This window comes from Oreochromis aureus, linkage group 13 (genome assembly GCF_013358895.1).
Source record: "Oreochromis aureus strain Israel breed Guangdong linkage group 13, ZZ_aureus, whole genome shotgun sequence".
NCBI classification, from domain to species: domain Eukaryota; kingdom Metazoa; phylum Chordata; class Actinopteri; order Cichliformes; family Cichlidae; genus Oreochromis; species Oreochromis aureus.
In genome coordinates, this window is record NC_052954.1 from 34,547,479 (window position 1) to 34,564,360 (window position 16,882).

General features: G+C 44.3%; 1 protein-coding gene across 1 annotated transcript in view; it reads right to left on the reverse strand.

Annotated features, from left to right (window-relative positions):
• Positions 1-16,882, reverse strand: part of shld2 (shieldin complex subunit 2) — a 27,419-nt gene continuing 10,537 nt past the window's right edge. The window contains exons 4-13 of the mRNA XM_039621625.1: positions 8,594-8,758; positions 7,550-8,298; positions 4,441-4,591; positions 3,902-4,009; positions 3,634-3,828; positions 3,335-3,481; positions 2,772-2,981; positions 2,385-2,628; positions 2,138-2,253; positions 1-311 (exon numbers count right to left, since the gene is read on the reverse strand). Of these exons, the coding sequence (XP_039477559.1) occupies positions 130-311; positions 2,138-2,253; positions 2,385-2,628; positions 2,772-2,981; positions 3,335-3,481; positions 3,634-3,828; positions 3,902-4,009; positions 4,441-4,591; positions 7,550-8,298; positions 8,594-8,758 (2,267 nt within the window). The 3' untranslated portion in view covers positions 1-129. The remainder of the gene's footprint in view (positions 312-2,137; positions 2,254-2,384; positions 2,629-2,771; positions 2,982-3,334; positions 3,482-3,633; positions 3,829-3,901; positions 4,010-4,440; positions 4,592-7,549; positions 8,299-8,593; positions 8,759-16,882) is intronic.

Genomic DNA, 16,882 nt, shown 5'->3' on the forward strand with positions numbered 1-16,882 from the left:
TTGAAAATTATTTTTTTTTATTGACTTTTGACCTCTGATAAGCCCCACACTGTTCTTTACTTATGTCACACCTGTCCTCAGGACCCACAGATCCCAAAGCTGCCATCAGGTCTGCAGTCCACTGTGAGGTCAGCAGGGCTCAGGGGGGAACTGAAGGTCCAGCAGCATGAAGTCCTGACTGATGGGGATGCTGTTCTCATCGCACAGGAAGTTGCTTCTGATGGTGGCGATGAAGGTCTTCCTCGGGAGGGAGAGGAGGGTGTGGATCCTCTCTGCTGCCACCTGGATGTGTTTCACCTCTGACCCCGGAGCTGAGGAACAAAACAGATTCAGACAGGATGAGCGGAGGCGCCGCACAAAGTCACACCAAGAAGGATCTGAAACCAAGAACTGCTTGTGTAACTCCTCCTTCTGACTCCTCCCTCCTGTGACTCCTCCCCCTGACTCCTCCCTCCTGTGACTCCTCCCCTTGAGACTGATAATTCTGCTACTCAGTGTACTGTAACCCAAAAAGTGCAGTTACCACAGAATGGATCCTATATTTTGGGTTACAGACATTTTCTACCTCGCACTGCCTTTAAGGCCTCAGTGAGTCTGAATCTGTGTGTACACATTCAGCTTTGATCGGGTGGAAACAGCCGGCTGCGGGACGTGGACACGTGACAGCACAGTTACAGGAAATCACCAGGAGGACGCTCACTCAGCTTTCTGTCTTTGAACCAAACCAACAACACTGTTTATGTTAAATTTTATTTTGCCATATTGTATTGTAGCTACCGTTAATATATTATTGTAAGGTGACCTTGAGGGTCTTCAAGGAGGCCATAAATAAAATGTATTATTATTACTACTAAACTATTTTAACACTCTGGCTTCATCAAACACACCTCAAAAATAGAATTTGTATGACTAACGATGATGTAATCACCAAAGAGAACATCACGGTGCAGCTCTCTGAGCTTTTATAACAATGAAGTTGGTTCCTCCATGGAAAAGATGGAGGATGGAGCCTCGTCACCATTTTATTCCCTTTCCACTTGAAATGTTCGATCTGAGCGCCAGACTCTGAGGAAGAGCTTTAACAATCGGTTTGCCAGACCCCGATTCATCCATGCATCCATCCATGGTCCACCATGGCTCCTCTATACACTCTGAGCTCCGTTTCTATCCCGCTGGTTTGGATTGGTCTTCTTGTGCATTTCGTGTTTTAGAGACTTGGAACTCCAGAAGCTTTGACATGTTCCACGGTTGACCGTTTGTTTTCCTTTTATAATCCTCTCGCTGACAGGAACAAGCAGTCAGTCCATGTTGGATTCATTCATGAGGGAAGCACAGCCACTCATTAAGATCTGCAAACACTTTCTGCGAACTTCAGGCTGTTTCACACATTTACATCTGTGCAGGGATTTGTTTCAGGAATGCAGATCACACAGTAAATCCATATTTTTCACCAACACTGTGTCATTACAACGATTAAATGACTTCTAAGAAGCCAGGATGTTCAGCTGAATCAACATCCTCTGACTGTCCTACATATTCATTGATTTCCAGCAGGTTTGCAAAGCAGCGACTCCCTCTGCTGGACAGTTTCTGTAACTGCAGCTCCTCCTGCCCTCAGACGGTAGGACTGACATCAACTTTGCAGGGCTGAGCCAGGTGAGCACAGGCCTCGGTTCACCTATCAGAGGAAGTGGTCAACAGTGAGGAAGGCAACATCAGTGAGACACACCAGCAGACATACTCTGCAGTGTTGGGTGTGCTAACGATGGGCAGGAGAAGGAGGACTGATTACTAGTGGATGTTTTTATACTTCATCTGCTTTGACCAGAGAGATGGTGAAATTGGAAGATGTGGTGGAGGAGTGTGATAACCTCGCCGTCCACATCGAGCTCGGGCTGAGCTGGAAAAGCAGCACAGAGCGGGCTGTTTCCTGAGGAAGCTGAGCTCCTTCAGCCAGTCGGAGATGTTCCATCACTCTGCATCGGAGCTGCAGACAGCAGCAGACCAGAGAAACTGATGAGGAGGTCGGGCTCTGTGGTTGGACACCGACCCAGCTGTGGCGGCAGCTTGCGGGTCACGCCTGTGCTGCCGCATGCCTGGTTCGAATAAAGCTTCACTCTTTGAACGACAGTCTCACCTGAGCTACGATGGAGTTTATCAGGCGGAGCATTGAGGATCTTCTGCAGAGGATCAGGAGGTACCTGAACACACACCTGGATGGAGCCCCGCCCACTCACTGTCAGCACACCTGGTCTGAAAAACACACCAACACATCCTGGTGTTTTTATCTGAGGCTCTAAAACTTGTATTCATTTATTTATTTTTTATAATAAAAACTAAAAAAATAAAGAAAACCGTTAATCATCTCATGATGTCATCAGTACCTGTAGTAGCGGCGTACAGCGGTGTGGGGCAGGCAGGGGTAACACGGCCTGTAGATGTCGTTGGCGTCTGTGTCGAGCTCTGCAGAGCAGCGCCCACAGCCGGTGTAAGTGATGTCACCGCTCAGCGCCACCATGATGCCTTCCAGTGACGTGGAGCTGTCCAGGACCGGCTGAGGTGCATTCTGGGAAGCCGGTGCATCCTGAAAGCAGAACGTGATGACCTGGACTCTGAGCTCCACGTCACCTGATGGAGCGGAGAAGAAAACATTTTAAAAATGTAAAAATAAAAATGAAAAGGACCAGGCATGGAACCCTGAGGAGCTCCGCGGCTCCTTAAACGTGGTGATAAATCTGCTGTGGACGTTTCAGGCGAGAAACTAAACTCACCGCTGTACTTCTGGGACAGCAGCGTGTCCAAGTCCAGCTCCGGAGTGCTGCTGTTTCCTTTCTGGCACCGTCGTGTCCGGTGGAAGTCCTGCACCCGGCGGTCAGTCGGGTCCATGGCCTGAACGGTGCTCCAGGGGGTGGAGTGCAGCTCTGGAAGGTCAGAGGTCAGACCCTCCCTTACCAGGAGGACACGGAAGTCCCAAACAGCCCCTGAGGAGGCAGGATTTACTGTTGATGTGATTCACAGCAACAAACCCTTAAAGTAAAGCTAGAATCTAAAGTGACAGTTTCTTAGTTTTGTGGTACCAGGACATCAGACATCCTCTTAAGTATTGTATCAACAAAGTTTTTCTCCTGTGTCTATTTCTAAGGAATCCATTTGAACTTCCTCTCACCAGCTGTGCTACATGTGAAAGTGTCCAAAGGCTCATCCCTACAGTAGAAGTACTGCAGTGCTCCTACTGTCCCACAGAGACTACAGTGTAAGTGGGATTTCACCACACAGTGGGGGCTGGTGACAGCTGTGTCCATCTTTGATGTACAGCCTTTGTTCCAGAGCGCACCTTTGTCTCTGCTGAAGCGAGGCAGCCAATCCACAGCTGCTCCCCACAGTAACACCGCCCCCTGCTGGTCCTCTGGCTGCTCCACAGTCAGGACAGCATTCAGCTGAACTGCCGACCTGCTGCGAGAGTCCGCCTCAGCACGCCACTCTGAAAAACAGGGAAGGAAGGAAGCGTGCAGTGAACAGTTCAGCCAACCAGACTTAAATAATCTAAATCACTGACTCGACACTCGACAGCAATCCAAATGCTGAAACACTCAGACCTTCAATAAGAGCAGCACAGGTAAAGGTGAGACTCACCTGGGCTGATGTGTGTATGTGTGACGCGCAGCAGGGCGTGAACCAGTGCGTTTGCCCTCAGTGACGTCAGGGTGGCGTAGGGGAGGCGGTTCAGGTCTTGAGGGGGGCGACGTGGCAGAGACACCAAGAGGGGGCGCCGCTCTCGGAGAAAGCTGCACAGAGACCTGAGAGAGCGAGCATTAACCTGCTGGGAAACTGAAAAGAAAGAGAGAGGTAACTGAACCAGTACAGCTTTGGAGGCACATGATTGGACGAAGGCTCGCCTTACCTGGTGGCGTGGAGGAGGAAGTGATCTGTCCCACGTTGAGCAGTTTGCTGCTGAAGGTTGACTGCAGCACCATCTCCCCTCGCCACCTGTCCTCGTTCACCTGCAGCGCTGACAGAGATGACAAAACACACAGAGAGCGTAGGCACACGACACAACTCCATCATGACAGGGCGGTGACCATCTGAAGGTGACAGCCCCGCCCATTTATGAAGAACAGTTCCAGACTGTAAATTAAAGATGGACAAAGCTGCCAAGCCAAGGTGGGAGGAACACTGCAGGATGGAGGAAGACCTGTTTTCTTCAGTGATCCAGAGAAACATGGATCCCTCCTAATACTACACTGCAAACACTTCAAACAGTAACAGAGACACTGAAAAGTAAGCACGAAGAGCAGAACAACCTCAAACATGAGTCATTTCTCTTTCTGCCTCCAAGTCTTGTCCTGTTTTGAAGGGTTGGTGGCTTTAACGTCTTTTCTTCATCCATCCCTGACACAGAGCATCGTGTTCAAACTAAACCAGTCAGCGGTGTTTGTGTACCTGTGATGAGCAGAACGTCTCCAGGACCCACAGTCAGTGCCCAGAATGCAGCCCGCCGCCATAGCACCACCTTCATCTCAACACCAGATTGGTCTGTCACTACAATAGATGCTAAAGGCACAGAGGTGCCTGCCGACGGCCCCGACTTTACCTGTAGACATTAAACAAACATTCGTGAATTCAGTTTTTGACCATCAGAAATATTTCACCAGTAGATGGATAGAGTGTGATCAGAGTTCTAGTTTACCAGCCAAGTCTAAGCTCAGCCCCCCTCTATCACTAAAGGTGTACCTCAGGGCTCACATCTGTTCACCTGTACGCTGATGACACTGCCCTTTATGCTCGACCAGGTCATCTTTGGTCTTAACCTCCTGTTAAAAACCATCCAATGCCCTTTCAGCAGTCGTCACTGATGAGCCTAAATCCCAGGTGTGCATTATCATCGTCATTAACAGTCACCGTCCTGCTCTCCAGGGCTCGATCTTTGGGCCTGCTTTCCTTTCTTTATATACAAACATCTATATGGTAATGACATCATCCTTTATGTTTCTGGGGCCCGTTCTTCGTACCTCGCTTACCACATCCAAGATCAAATCATCGCGCTAACTTTGAGCTCGCTAATCCGGTTCTCCGAACGCACCTGTTGTTGACGATTAGTATAGCTGGATGAAGTAATCTGAGATCACTGGGTGGCTTAAAAGGGGCTACGCATCGATAGTAGAAACATTGATCGGCAACTCTGTGATTGGTCGGCGAAGATGTCGAAGGAGTGCGCTCAGTATTTCACGGCAGCAGAGCAAGAACTCTTGATTGAGGGATATCAGGAGTTTCAGAGTTTAATTAAAACGCAGGGGAACACTGCAAAGGCTGCAAAAGCAAGGAGAGAGGGCTGGCAGAAAGTTGCTGACAAATTAAACTCGTAAGTGATCCATGATATTACATTATATCATGTGATATTATATTATACCACATTATATTATATTACATCATATCCTCTTTCACATTAGAGCCACAACAGGACCCACTAGAACATGGGAACAAGTAAAAGTGAAATATAAGAATATTCCACAGAATGGTAATATTTATCACTTATATTGCTTTTAGTCTATGACAAGAGACCCTGAAATAATCTGTTTGTTTATAACAGCAACCAAGAAAAGGGCAGAGCAAATAAAGACAGGTGGTGGTCCTGCACCCCCTCGTCACACCCCTTTTTGTACTGTGACATTTATTGACATTGCGGGTTTTTTTGTGTGTAGTTTGACATAACACTCCATCACTTTTACCTGTTCCCATGCAAGGAGTGACTGAAGCATGTACAGTAAGTCGGGAGCAAGTGAGAGAGAGAGAGAGAGAGAGAGAGAGAGAGAGAGAGAGAGAGAGAGAGAGAGAGAGATAGATAAGTAAATAATACCCTCACGGGAGAATCGATATCTCTCTATGAGCACACCGTCGCGCCGAGCTAAAGGATCCTGTCTATCCCGCAATATACGCTAAATTCTGTAAACTCTCCTTATCAATCTTGCACCTTCCTTGCTCGCGTACAAACAGACAGGACATGGCTGCGACAGACTTCCCAAATCCACCTTCGCTTTTATAGTCGTGGTCTGTCATCTTGATTGCACGTAGTAATTTACTATTACTACCCTAAAATATGAATTACATCTGACATGATCTACTACATGTAATAGAATGATTAATAGTACATTTCCCTTTTTTTCGGAAATGACCTGTATGTATCTGTATGAAATCAATAAAAGAATCAAATGCTGCATTATCTTTAGTTACATTGATAATATTTATTTATGGAAAAACAGTGGCGAAATATCGCTCTTGCTTTCATATAACTGCAGCGGACATACCTGAGTGGCCGCGATCTAATCCTGTTTACATAAAGTAAACCTGCTCCCGAGCAGGTTTACGCTTACAGATCTGTTGCTATGACAGCAAGTCCCAGATGAGCTTCGGAGAACCGAACGATCCAAGATCACGCCAAATCGTCAACATTCAAATCCGGCTAACTTACTTAGCGAGGTACGAAGAACGGGCCCCTGGTCCCTACCCTTGCTTGCTTGTTTAGGGCATTTTCTGTCGAGAAGAGCTGTGTGGCGGGCAGGAGTTGGACCTAAAATGCAGGCTCTCAGACTCGAGGGATGAACTCAAAATCACAGCTTTATTGGCTGGCAAGGAAGATGCATACAAAACAAAACGACACTGGGAAATCTAAGTTCAAGGAAACACAGGGAGAGAGTAACACACAGCAATGAGGGACGACGCAACACTGACACAGAGAAACAGGGCTTAAATACACTGGGGAATAACGAGGGAATGAGACACAGAAGGAGAGCACAGCTGGGGAAAATCAGAACTGACGAGACAAGGAAGCAAAGTAGGATACACTCACATGAGACACAGACCTTCAAAGTAAAACAGGAAGTATAACATTGAGACACGAACTTGACACGGTGGGGACAGCAACTAAGAAACACAGAGACATAACCATAAGGCAAAGAACCAAAAGACTAGAGATGATAAATAATACACAGAGGGAAATCCTGAAACACAAGAAACTAGACTTAAGGGAGTAACAAAAGACCAACAATGAGAACATAATTCACAATACAGAGTGACAAAAAACACAGGAAACTCAAAACACTTCAACAAAAAGCCCAGGACCCTGACATTTTCTGCCCCCACACTTTTGTTAAATACTGCTGTCACCAAGGTCATATAGTTATTGACCAGTCCAGAGCATCACTGCTTTTCAGAGGTTGTCCTAAACCGGTCACTAAAGTTAAATATCCTGCCTTTCTCATACCTCATATCAGAGGAAGTACACTCTAAGTTTCACTATAAAACATCTCATGTTCATGATTAGAATTTATTTCTTTATCCAGGTGTTTATTATTTCATTTCTTTCTAACCAAACATTTTTTCTTTACTGGGAGTTGTTGCTGATGGTGTTAATGTTGCTTTCCAGGTGGTCCCGTCATACTTTTTTTTTTCTTCCTTTGACCTTAAATTGGACATTGCATCATCCCACTGCAGCACGTTGTGGTACAAACTGGTATTACTTGAAAACATAAGGGGGAAATACACCTGGACTCACCTTGACTTCCTTCAGGTGACAGGGGTGAACCACCGCCACCAGAACTGAGTACCGCACCCCTGGTTTGTCACATCGGGCCAGGAGTGTGGTGGGACTGTGGAGTTCAGTGGTGGTGCCTCTGTCAGGTGACTCTGGGGAGACTCTAGCTTTTTTGCTGCTCGGGGACTCAGCGGGGGACTTGGTGGGGGACTCGGCGTCAGTTGTGGACTCTTGAGAACAGAGGACCCCATCGGTGGTGGCCTCAAGGACAACACCGCCTTCCTCCACCCTCGGGGTCAGACAGGGATGGCTGAAGAGCTCGGCAGAGGCTGCAGGTGATGGGGTCGCTGGGCTGAAGAGCTCTGGGGTGCTGGACGAGACAGAGGGAGGCGTTTGGGTGTGTTTGGGCGGGATTTTCTCTAGGCTGGATGCTGATTGGACGCTGCCTCTCAGGATTAAAGCCTGGCTCAGAGTCCAGGTGGTGAGGTAATGAGTCTGGGAGGAAAGAGAGGGGGCGGCTGGCGGTCGTTCAGGTTTTAGATGATCTGGTTGAACGGCAGGGAAGCAGCGGTCCAGATACTCGTGAACCAAAGCTGATGGCTGATCGTCCCGTCCAGCGTCTGACTCCTGAACCTTCTTCTCAGGGCACAGATCCTCCTTCAGACTTCCTGTCTCTCCTTCCTGTCCTTCTCTGTTTTCTGTCCAATCAGCTTCAGTGATTCTTGGATCATGGTGTATACTCGCCTCTCCTGTCTCATTTCCAGGATCACCTGAAAAATTTACAATTTTCCTGGATTATTTTTCTTAGTCTGACGTTCAGAGAAGCGTTCACGAGTCGACCTCCTGAGTGATCGTGATCAGTAAATCTAACAGGTGAGTTTTAAACCTGAAGTTAGCTGCAGCCCATAAAGACAACCACAGAGCCACAAAGTGTCCTCACAGAGACTCGTTTTCGAGACAGCCATGGCCTGTGGCTGCCGGCACATTTACAGCTCACGTAATAAAAAGACCAAAGCAGCACACCGTGATTGCTCCTCCCCCCTGTTCGGTCCCTGAACGCCTCACCTGCAGGTTTGAGCTGCCCGTCCCTCCAGGTGAGCTCCAGGTGTCTCCAGCGAACAGGGGCACGATCGGCTTCCTGTAACCCGGCTCCGGGCTCTGAGGCTGGACTGCAGGAGGGGGGAGGAGCCCCGAGGAAGACGTGGATCTTTTTCCGGTCACACATGCTCGCTGCTGGAGAGGCGGACACGAACGGACGTTTATTCACTGCTCTCTAAATCCAAGGATGGATGTTTTTTCATAAGTAACTGATCAATCATCAGCTGCTGCTCCACGCAGCCTTTCAAAATAAGAGCAGCACTCGTAAAATGACTAAAAATTAAAAAGCATTCAGTTGTGATCGGGTGGTCAGAACATTTGGTGCATTTTTTTCAAAACAGGCCTGAAAAAGGAAATGTGTCTCAGCATCAACAACAGTCCTGTGGTCATTTGGTCCGGTTTGGTTCCTGCAAACTAATGTGATTTGTTGCTCAGGCTTTAAAGCATAACTGTTTTTCCTTAAAAAGTCCTTTAAATACTTCAAAGTATGAAAACTAGCTGTCACAAGTCTTTCTCTCTCATACAGTCAGTATTTAGTTGGGCTAAAAGAAGACATTAAATAATAAAAATGTTTAATTCTCTTAATCTAAAGGAACATAAAACAATGCACTTTATTCTGGAGTTAAATCAGCTTAATGCAGACAGAAGCCCAGCACAAAAAAATTATAATAAATAAGTTTAACCAACAAAATATTGATTAAACGACCCATCTGTGAGTCTCAGACTGTGAGACCAAAGCTTTTTGTTGTGCGATTATTGAGACATGCAGAAAGTCTGGAATCTGACAGGAAGCCAGGACGTCTGCAGTTTTCCGACGTCAGAGAATCCGAAGCTTCGTTAGAAGCTTCAAACTCAACAACATGTTACACAACCATGACTGAGCAGAAACTTGGAAATGAAGACGGATGGTGTGTTTCACAGCTGGGAACAATCACAGGGCGATCTCGATCTCTCCATAGAGGTTCTCCCTCTCCTCCCTCCAGGTCACGCAGGTACTGTAAGCCTGCACTTTCTGGGAGTCAAAACAAACCTGAGCGCGCTCCCTCCCTGATCTTCTGGTGGTTTAAACCTCCATTCTCTCCATGTCCAGCAGGGGGCAACATAGTCTAAGCATCATAGGTGTACACTGCATTTTGTATTGTCACACGAGACAATGAGAAGTCAAGCTGCCTTCAGCTCAGGCAGCATTAGTGTTTTGTTTGTTAATTATCAGCTAACTTTGTGAGTGAGCGGCACACCTGTTTCAGTCCAGGTGAGAAGCCTGAACGCCACAGTTTGGGTGAATAATTGTTTTATGGACACATTACCGCCCCCTCTTGGTATCAGAGGTACATTACATCCTAACCAGCACTGGAAAAATGAGGGAACAAAGACAATGTTTTTGTAAACTGAGAAATCTGCACTGACAATATTTACTTATCGTGTAAATGTTGTGTTCACACACTCTTGGGCTTCATAGTGACTTTTTCTGAGTTTTATTCTAAAATTTGCCAAACTAAGATTGCATAAAGTACGTTGTAAAGCTGTCTCATTTAACTTTATTGAATGAAGTTTAAGTGATTCCTTAAAACCACGTTTCCTAATCACCCTCTTCAGAAGTTAAGTACAACGTTCACCAGGTGGCAGCATTTTACCAGTGGGTGTGTTCAAATGGCAACTTCCAGCTCCCCCCCCCCCTCCCGTGCAAAACATCACCTATGAAGCTACTGTTGCTATGTCTGTGAAGGTTCTCAGTCATCCAGGTCATCGTAGTCAAAGGAATTTGCAAAGAAAAGCGTCTGGACTTCTTTGAGTTGCTTGAAGACGTTTCACCTCTCATCCCAGAAGCTTCTTCAGTTCTAAGGTCAAATGGCCGAGAGTCCCAGATTTAAACCCAGTGGGAGTATCCCCAAAGAGGGACAAAGGACCCCTGGTGATCCTCTAATCACATGAGCCAAGGTGTGGAGCGGGTGTGGGACCTAATCAGCCAGGGTTTCGGGTGAGCTCATTGTGAAACCTGGCGCCACCTTGTCATGTGAATTCCTGAAGTCAGATGGCCTCAGGAATTTCACATGACACAAGTGTGGCCAGGTTTCACAATGAGCTCACCCAAACCCTGGCTGATTAGGTCCCACACCCGCCCACACCTTGGCTCATGTGATTAGAGGATCACCAGGGGTCCCCCTTGTCCCTCCTTGGGGATACTCCCACTGGGTTTAAATCTGGGACTCTCGGCCATTTGACCTTAGAACTGAAGAAGCTTCTGGGATGAGAGGTGAAACGTCTTCAAGCAACTCAAAGAAGTCCAGACGCTTTTTCTTTGCAAATTCCTTTGACTACTGTTGCTATGGGCAATGTCATGGTAGCCAAAAACAAAAGAACAAATAAAAATAAAAACATCAACAACAGGAGAAAGATGGAGGGTAAAATGCTTTAAAAGTCCATCTTTTATGTACAGGCTTTGTGATATTCAGCCCCCGTTTTATCTTCTTTCTCTAAAAAAATGTGTTTTAGCGCCCGTCTACTTGAGATCTGCCTCCCTAAAAGCCCACTGTTTTCTGATTGGCCAGCCGTAGAAGAAAAATTAGTGTAAAGTGAGCGTGTAGACGCTGTCAAACCTGAGCTTTTTGCTCATGAGTACTGAACCTGTTGGCCACATGTGATGCAGACATCCAGCACTTTCACTTCGCACCTTTTTAGGTTTTGGTTCTGTGGATTTTGCTTTGATTTCTCTTTGACATTTTTTAAAATGATCGACCCAACAGATTTAGCTGGCGATCTTTAGCAGGAACCTGACCCCTGTGTTGGGGAGCGCTGGAATAAACTGAAATAGATTTTGCTGCTAGTACGTCTGTACTTTCACCTACGTACGACTCCAGGATTTTTGTGGTTTTTATTGCACTTCATTAAATTTACTGATAAACAAAACGTTCAAATCAGGGAGAAGGAAAACTGTGGTGACTTTTTGAGCACTTTTCAAATGTTTTGGGGGTTTTTGCTTATGTGCAAAGTGAAGTAGGGGCCAAAAATGAAAAATTAAATAAAGGATGTAAAGTTTCACTCAGTGGACTGAGAATTCTTCGACTTTGACATTTAATTGAATGAGTCTAAAAAGGATTTGGTTCAAATTAGTGATGTTCAATTCGTGAACGAATCGTTCAATACTCGAGAATCACTTTACTGACTCGTGAATCATGATTCACAAGCGCAACTGACTCACTGACTCATCCCTGTTGCTGTTAGCAAGATAATTCCATTAGTAGAAATATATCTAGCTTATAATTAAAATTGTGGGGAAAAAAACATCAGCCAGTTTCTTAACAAAAACATTTCTGCTCTGAACTGGAAGAAAAAACCCTGAGTAGAAGCTCACATCAAGACAATAGCTCCTCGGTTCACAGTAGCATCACTCAGCTAGCATGCTAACAGCACATTTGAGTTACTCACCCCTCCTTGCTGTGCTGAATCATAGCATAAGCGAATCACTCAGGACTCACTCACCCCTCCCTCCTGGCTCACAGCTCAAACGAGTTGAACGAATCACTGACTCACTCACCCCCTCCCTTCCTGTTATGAATCACTCACTCACTCACTCACCCCCTCCCTCCTGGCTCACAGCTTCTTCTTCTTCTTGGTTGACAACCAATGTTAAGGTGCTTTACTGCCCCCTGGCTCACAGCTCAGTGGACATTTAGAGGAGAAAATATATATTTGACACATTTAAGGAAAATACCAATAAAATAAAATAAAAATAAATAAATGTTCCCTTTAGAATTTTTTTTGCTCTTTTTTGCTCTAAAAAAAAATTGTTTTCTTTTACAATCATTTATCTTAGCAGTAGGATTTACATTAAAAGAGAAACAAATTAAGTTTGAGTGAAAATATACATTTTTGCACTCTCTGGTCAACTGACTCAGTGACTCAAATGACTCAAGAAACCCGATACACTTGGGTGAGTGACTCATTAAAACTCGATTCAGTAAAAAGAATCGAATTTACCATCACTAGTTCAAATGAGGCGCGTTCCGGAGGCGTTCACGAAAGGGGGAAGTTACATTTTTCTTTCAAAATAAAAGAGCTAGCTCTCTACTTCGTGTTTTCAACTAGATTTTTTGTTGTTTGTTTGTTTTTGTAAATATGAAAAATCAGTTTCAGTGACAGGCGAATATGAGAACAGAAATATATAATAATAATAATAATTCTGTGACATTGTTTTGCCTCACTCAAAGTAACTATGTTTTGCTGTTTTTTTTATAATTTAATAATTTCTTATTTTTAAATATGAATGATGTGTTTACACAGTAGTGATAAGGGTATAAGAAAGATACAATATTAAAGTATTAACGTTAATATTAATATATTATGACAAAAGATTTAGTAGCAGTTGTAAGAGCGGAAGTATGGGCAGAAATCTGTGCCATCAGAAACTGAATTTGAATAAGTTAAATTTGAATTTGAATTGCTCAGATTGAATCTGAATTGTAACTTGAATAAATGCTTTTGAAAACTGAATTTGAATTAGTCTAATTTGAAATTGCGCCTCTTCTTTCTCAGGAGACTGAAAAGATTCGGCATGAGCCCCCGCATCCTCAGGACCTTCTATCGCTGTGCCATTGAGAGCATCCTCACTGGATGCATCACCACCTGGTATGGCAACACCACCGCTTACAACCGCAAAGCTCTCCAGAGAGTAGTGCGGTGTGCTGAACGGATAATTGAGGTGAGCTTCCTCCTCCAAGACATCTACAGGAAGCGGTGCCTGAGGAAAGCGGGAGGATCATCAAGGACTCCAGTCACCCCAGCCATAAACTCTTCAGACTACTTCCATCAGGAAGGAGGTTCTGCAGCATCCGGTCCCGCACCAGCAGACTGAGAGACAGCTTTTTCCACCAGGCCATCAGACTGCTGAACACGTCATAGACACCTCACCCTCACTACTGGAACTTCAACATTATGCACTCCATACTGTACATTAATGCCACTGTTTTGCACATACCTACCTCTGTATATTTTATATTTTATATATCTTATTTTATTGTTTACTCTATTTCATTTGTAAAACATGTATATACACACACACACACACACACACACACACGTAGAAAAACATATTTAGTACACACATTCAGTAATGTATATACCTTTATATATGGTACATATATTTATTACTTTTTAGATTAACCATTTTTATATTTTGCTTGTTGCACGTTATTGTATTTTGCACAACTCTGTTGCTTGTGAAGCTTGCACACAAGAATTTCACTCGCATGTACTGTACCAGTGTACCTGCACATGTGATGTGACAATAAAGGTGATTTGATTTGATTTGATTTGATTTGATTTGAAATTGAATTTATGGTTTGAAAATGATCGTCATTAAATTGAAATTGAATTTTATATATTGAAAATGAATTCATTTGCTTTGAAACTGCATTTTATCCTTTAAAAATTCAGCTCTCGAATAATTTCAGTTTCACTCTCACAATTCAGTTTCAGTTCTACAATTCAGTTTTTTGGAACTTACATCCGGTTCCGTTTCAAGAGTAAACGAGCGCAGATTAATAGAACTACGTTTTACTAGCGGACCGAAAGTGTTACTGACGGGAATCTACAGCGTCTTGAGCTGAATTAAGACTTCAGAAGTCATTCGTCATGTCGAATGACCAGCGGATAAACTCTCAGGTTGGTAATAAATGTATTACATGTATAAGAACAAGCGTCATGTTAACAATTGATAGCCGTACAGTAACTTTTATGCTTATTGTAGCTGTTAGCTAAAAACGCTAATTTAGCCTAGTTTGCCCTGGATTTAGCTTTGACAAACAAATATGATCGACTGTTTCTAGTAGAATTCCAAAGTTGTCATCTTGTACCCTGTCAGAGCCCTGTATGCTTGCAGAGACCCTACAGTAGGGAAACATGCAAAACAGTGTCCAAACCTTTGTATTTGAGCTTTATTTATGTCTTACACAGCATCCCAACTCTTTAGCTAACTTAATAACTTTAGCTAAAGTGAATAGTTAGTCTAATTCATTAGTGCAGCATTACTGGATCACCTCTGTTTGAAGTGATATGATATGTGACTATCACTGTGTTTAACTACCATAATAATTCTTAGGGTACTGAGTGCATGCTTAATTAGTTGTTTTTTTTAAACATACTGCTCCATTGCTATGTTTGACAGGCTGAAGTTGTCGGGTCACCTCCTAAATCGACCCTCTTTTACAGGTGTTTTGTGCCAGAAATGGAGTGTCCACTGAAGACTGAAGATACTGAATCTCTACGCCTTGCCATTGATCCCTCTTGTGCCTTCATCTAGACAATAATAATAATAATAAACTTTATTTATAAAGCACACTTAAAAACCAAGGGTATGCCAAGGTGCTTAACAAGTAACATAAAGAATAGAAGGAAGATAATAGAAATAGGACCAAAGCAAGTACTAAGTATGCAAGCAGGTAGCTGTCACTGATACATAGGAAGGCAACAGGTACAGAGCAAACAAGAAATTAAATGAGCATAAAAGTGCATAGTATAAAATCATACAAGAAATATTAACTAGAGGGAAAGGCAAGATTGAATAAGTGGGTTTTTAGTCTTGATTTGAACAGTGCAATGGAATCAGATGCGCGGAGGTCGAGAGGAAGGGTATTCCACAGTACCGGGGCAGCCAGAGCAAACGCACGGTCACCCCGGGACTTCAGCCGAGATCTGGGTTGGGTCAGAAGTTGTTGAGTGGCAGATCTAAGCGTTCTAGCAGGAATATGTGGTTTGAGAAGTTCACTAAGATAACTTGGCGCCAATTTATTAATAGTTTTGAATGTGAGGAGTAATATTTTAAATTGAATACGGTACTTTATGGGCAGCCAGTGCAAGCTAGCTAGAACAGGAGTAATAGGGCAAAATTTCCTGGTACCAGTCAAGAGGCGGGCTGCTGCATTTTGGACTGTTTGCAGTCTAAGAAGAAGAGAAGAGGGAAGACCGTAGTACAAGGAGTTACAATAATCCAGCCTGGAGGTCACAAAAGCGTGAATAAGCTTCTCCAGGTCCTCATGTGGAACATAATGCCTAGCCTTAGAGATAAGGTGCAGTTGGAAGCTAGATCTCACTACAGCAGACACTTGCTTATCGAGTTTTTGAGCGAGCTATCCAGCAGTACACCCAAGTTACTGACATAGTCACAAGAAAAGTTAGCAAAGGAACCCAGGGCAGCACAGAGTCGGGCACGAGGGATTTTACTGTTGAACACCACAATCTCAGTCTTCTTATCATTTAAAACAAGAGAATTACTCAGGAACCAGTCTTTGACCTCCCGCATGCATTCTTGAAAGTAGTGTAGGGACACAGCAAGGTCGTCAGTAAGTTCAAAATAGATCTGTATGTCATCGGCGTAACAGTGGAAGGCGATATTGTATTTTTCAAAGATTGCGCCTAGAGGGAGCAAATACAATGAGAAGAGAATAGGGCCTAAAACTGATCCTTGAGGCACACCACAACAGACCGGAGCGGAGGAAGAGGAGAAGGTGCCTAAGTTAACTGAAAAGGATCCATCAGCGAGATATGATTTAAACCAGTCGAGGGCAGTGCCTCTAATACCCACAGTGTGCTCAAGTCTTAATAATAAAATGTTATGGTCCACCATATCAAAGGCCGAAGAGAGGTCCAGTAAAACTAGGACCATAGAGCGTCCAGTATCAGTGATTACAAGAATGTCATTAAGAACTCTAACCAACGCTGTTTCAGTGCTATGCAATGGCTTAAAGGCAGATTGAAATTTCTCAGCGATATTGTTCGTGTCCAAGTACGCCTGGAGTTGGGAGAGAACTAGTCTCTCCAGGATCTTGGACAAGAACGAAAGCTGAAAGATCGGTCTGTAGTTTGAAAGGTCATAACAGTCAGAGTTTCTTTTTTTAAGAATCGGGTGGACTACAGCATGCTTAAAAGCCAAAGGAACACAGCCTGAGAGCAAGGAAAAGTTCATAAGAAATAGGATACTAGGTCCAATTACATCAAAACAGTCCTTAGCTATGCGAGATGGAAGAATGTCAAGCACAGTATTGGTGTTATTCATTTGAACAACTAGCCACTTAAGAGACAAAAGTGACACAGGCTCAAACTGGTGGAAAGTTGAAGTGCACTCGGGGATGGGGAGGGGATATAAAATAGGGGGAAGAGAGGACTTAAGAGATGTGATCTTATCTAAAAAGTGAATTTGAAATCGCTCACAGAGAGCCTGAGAATAAATTAAAGGCATGTCTGGGGAAGGGTTAACCACAG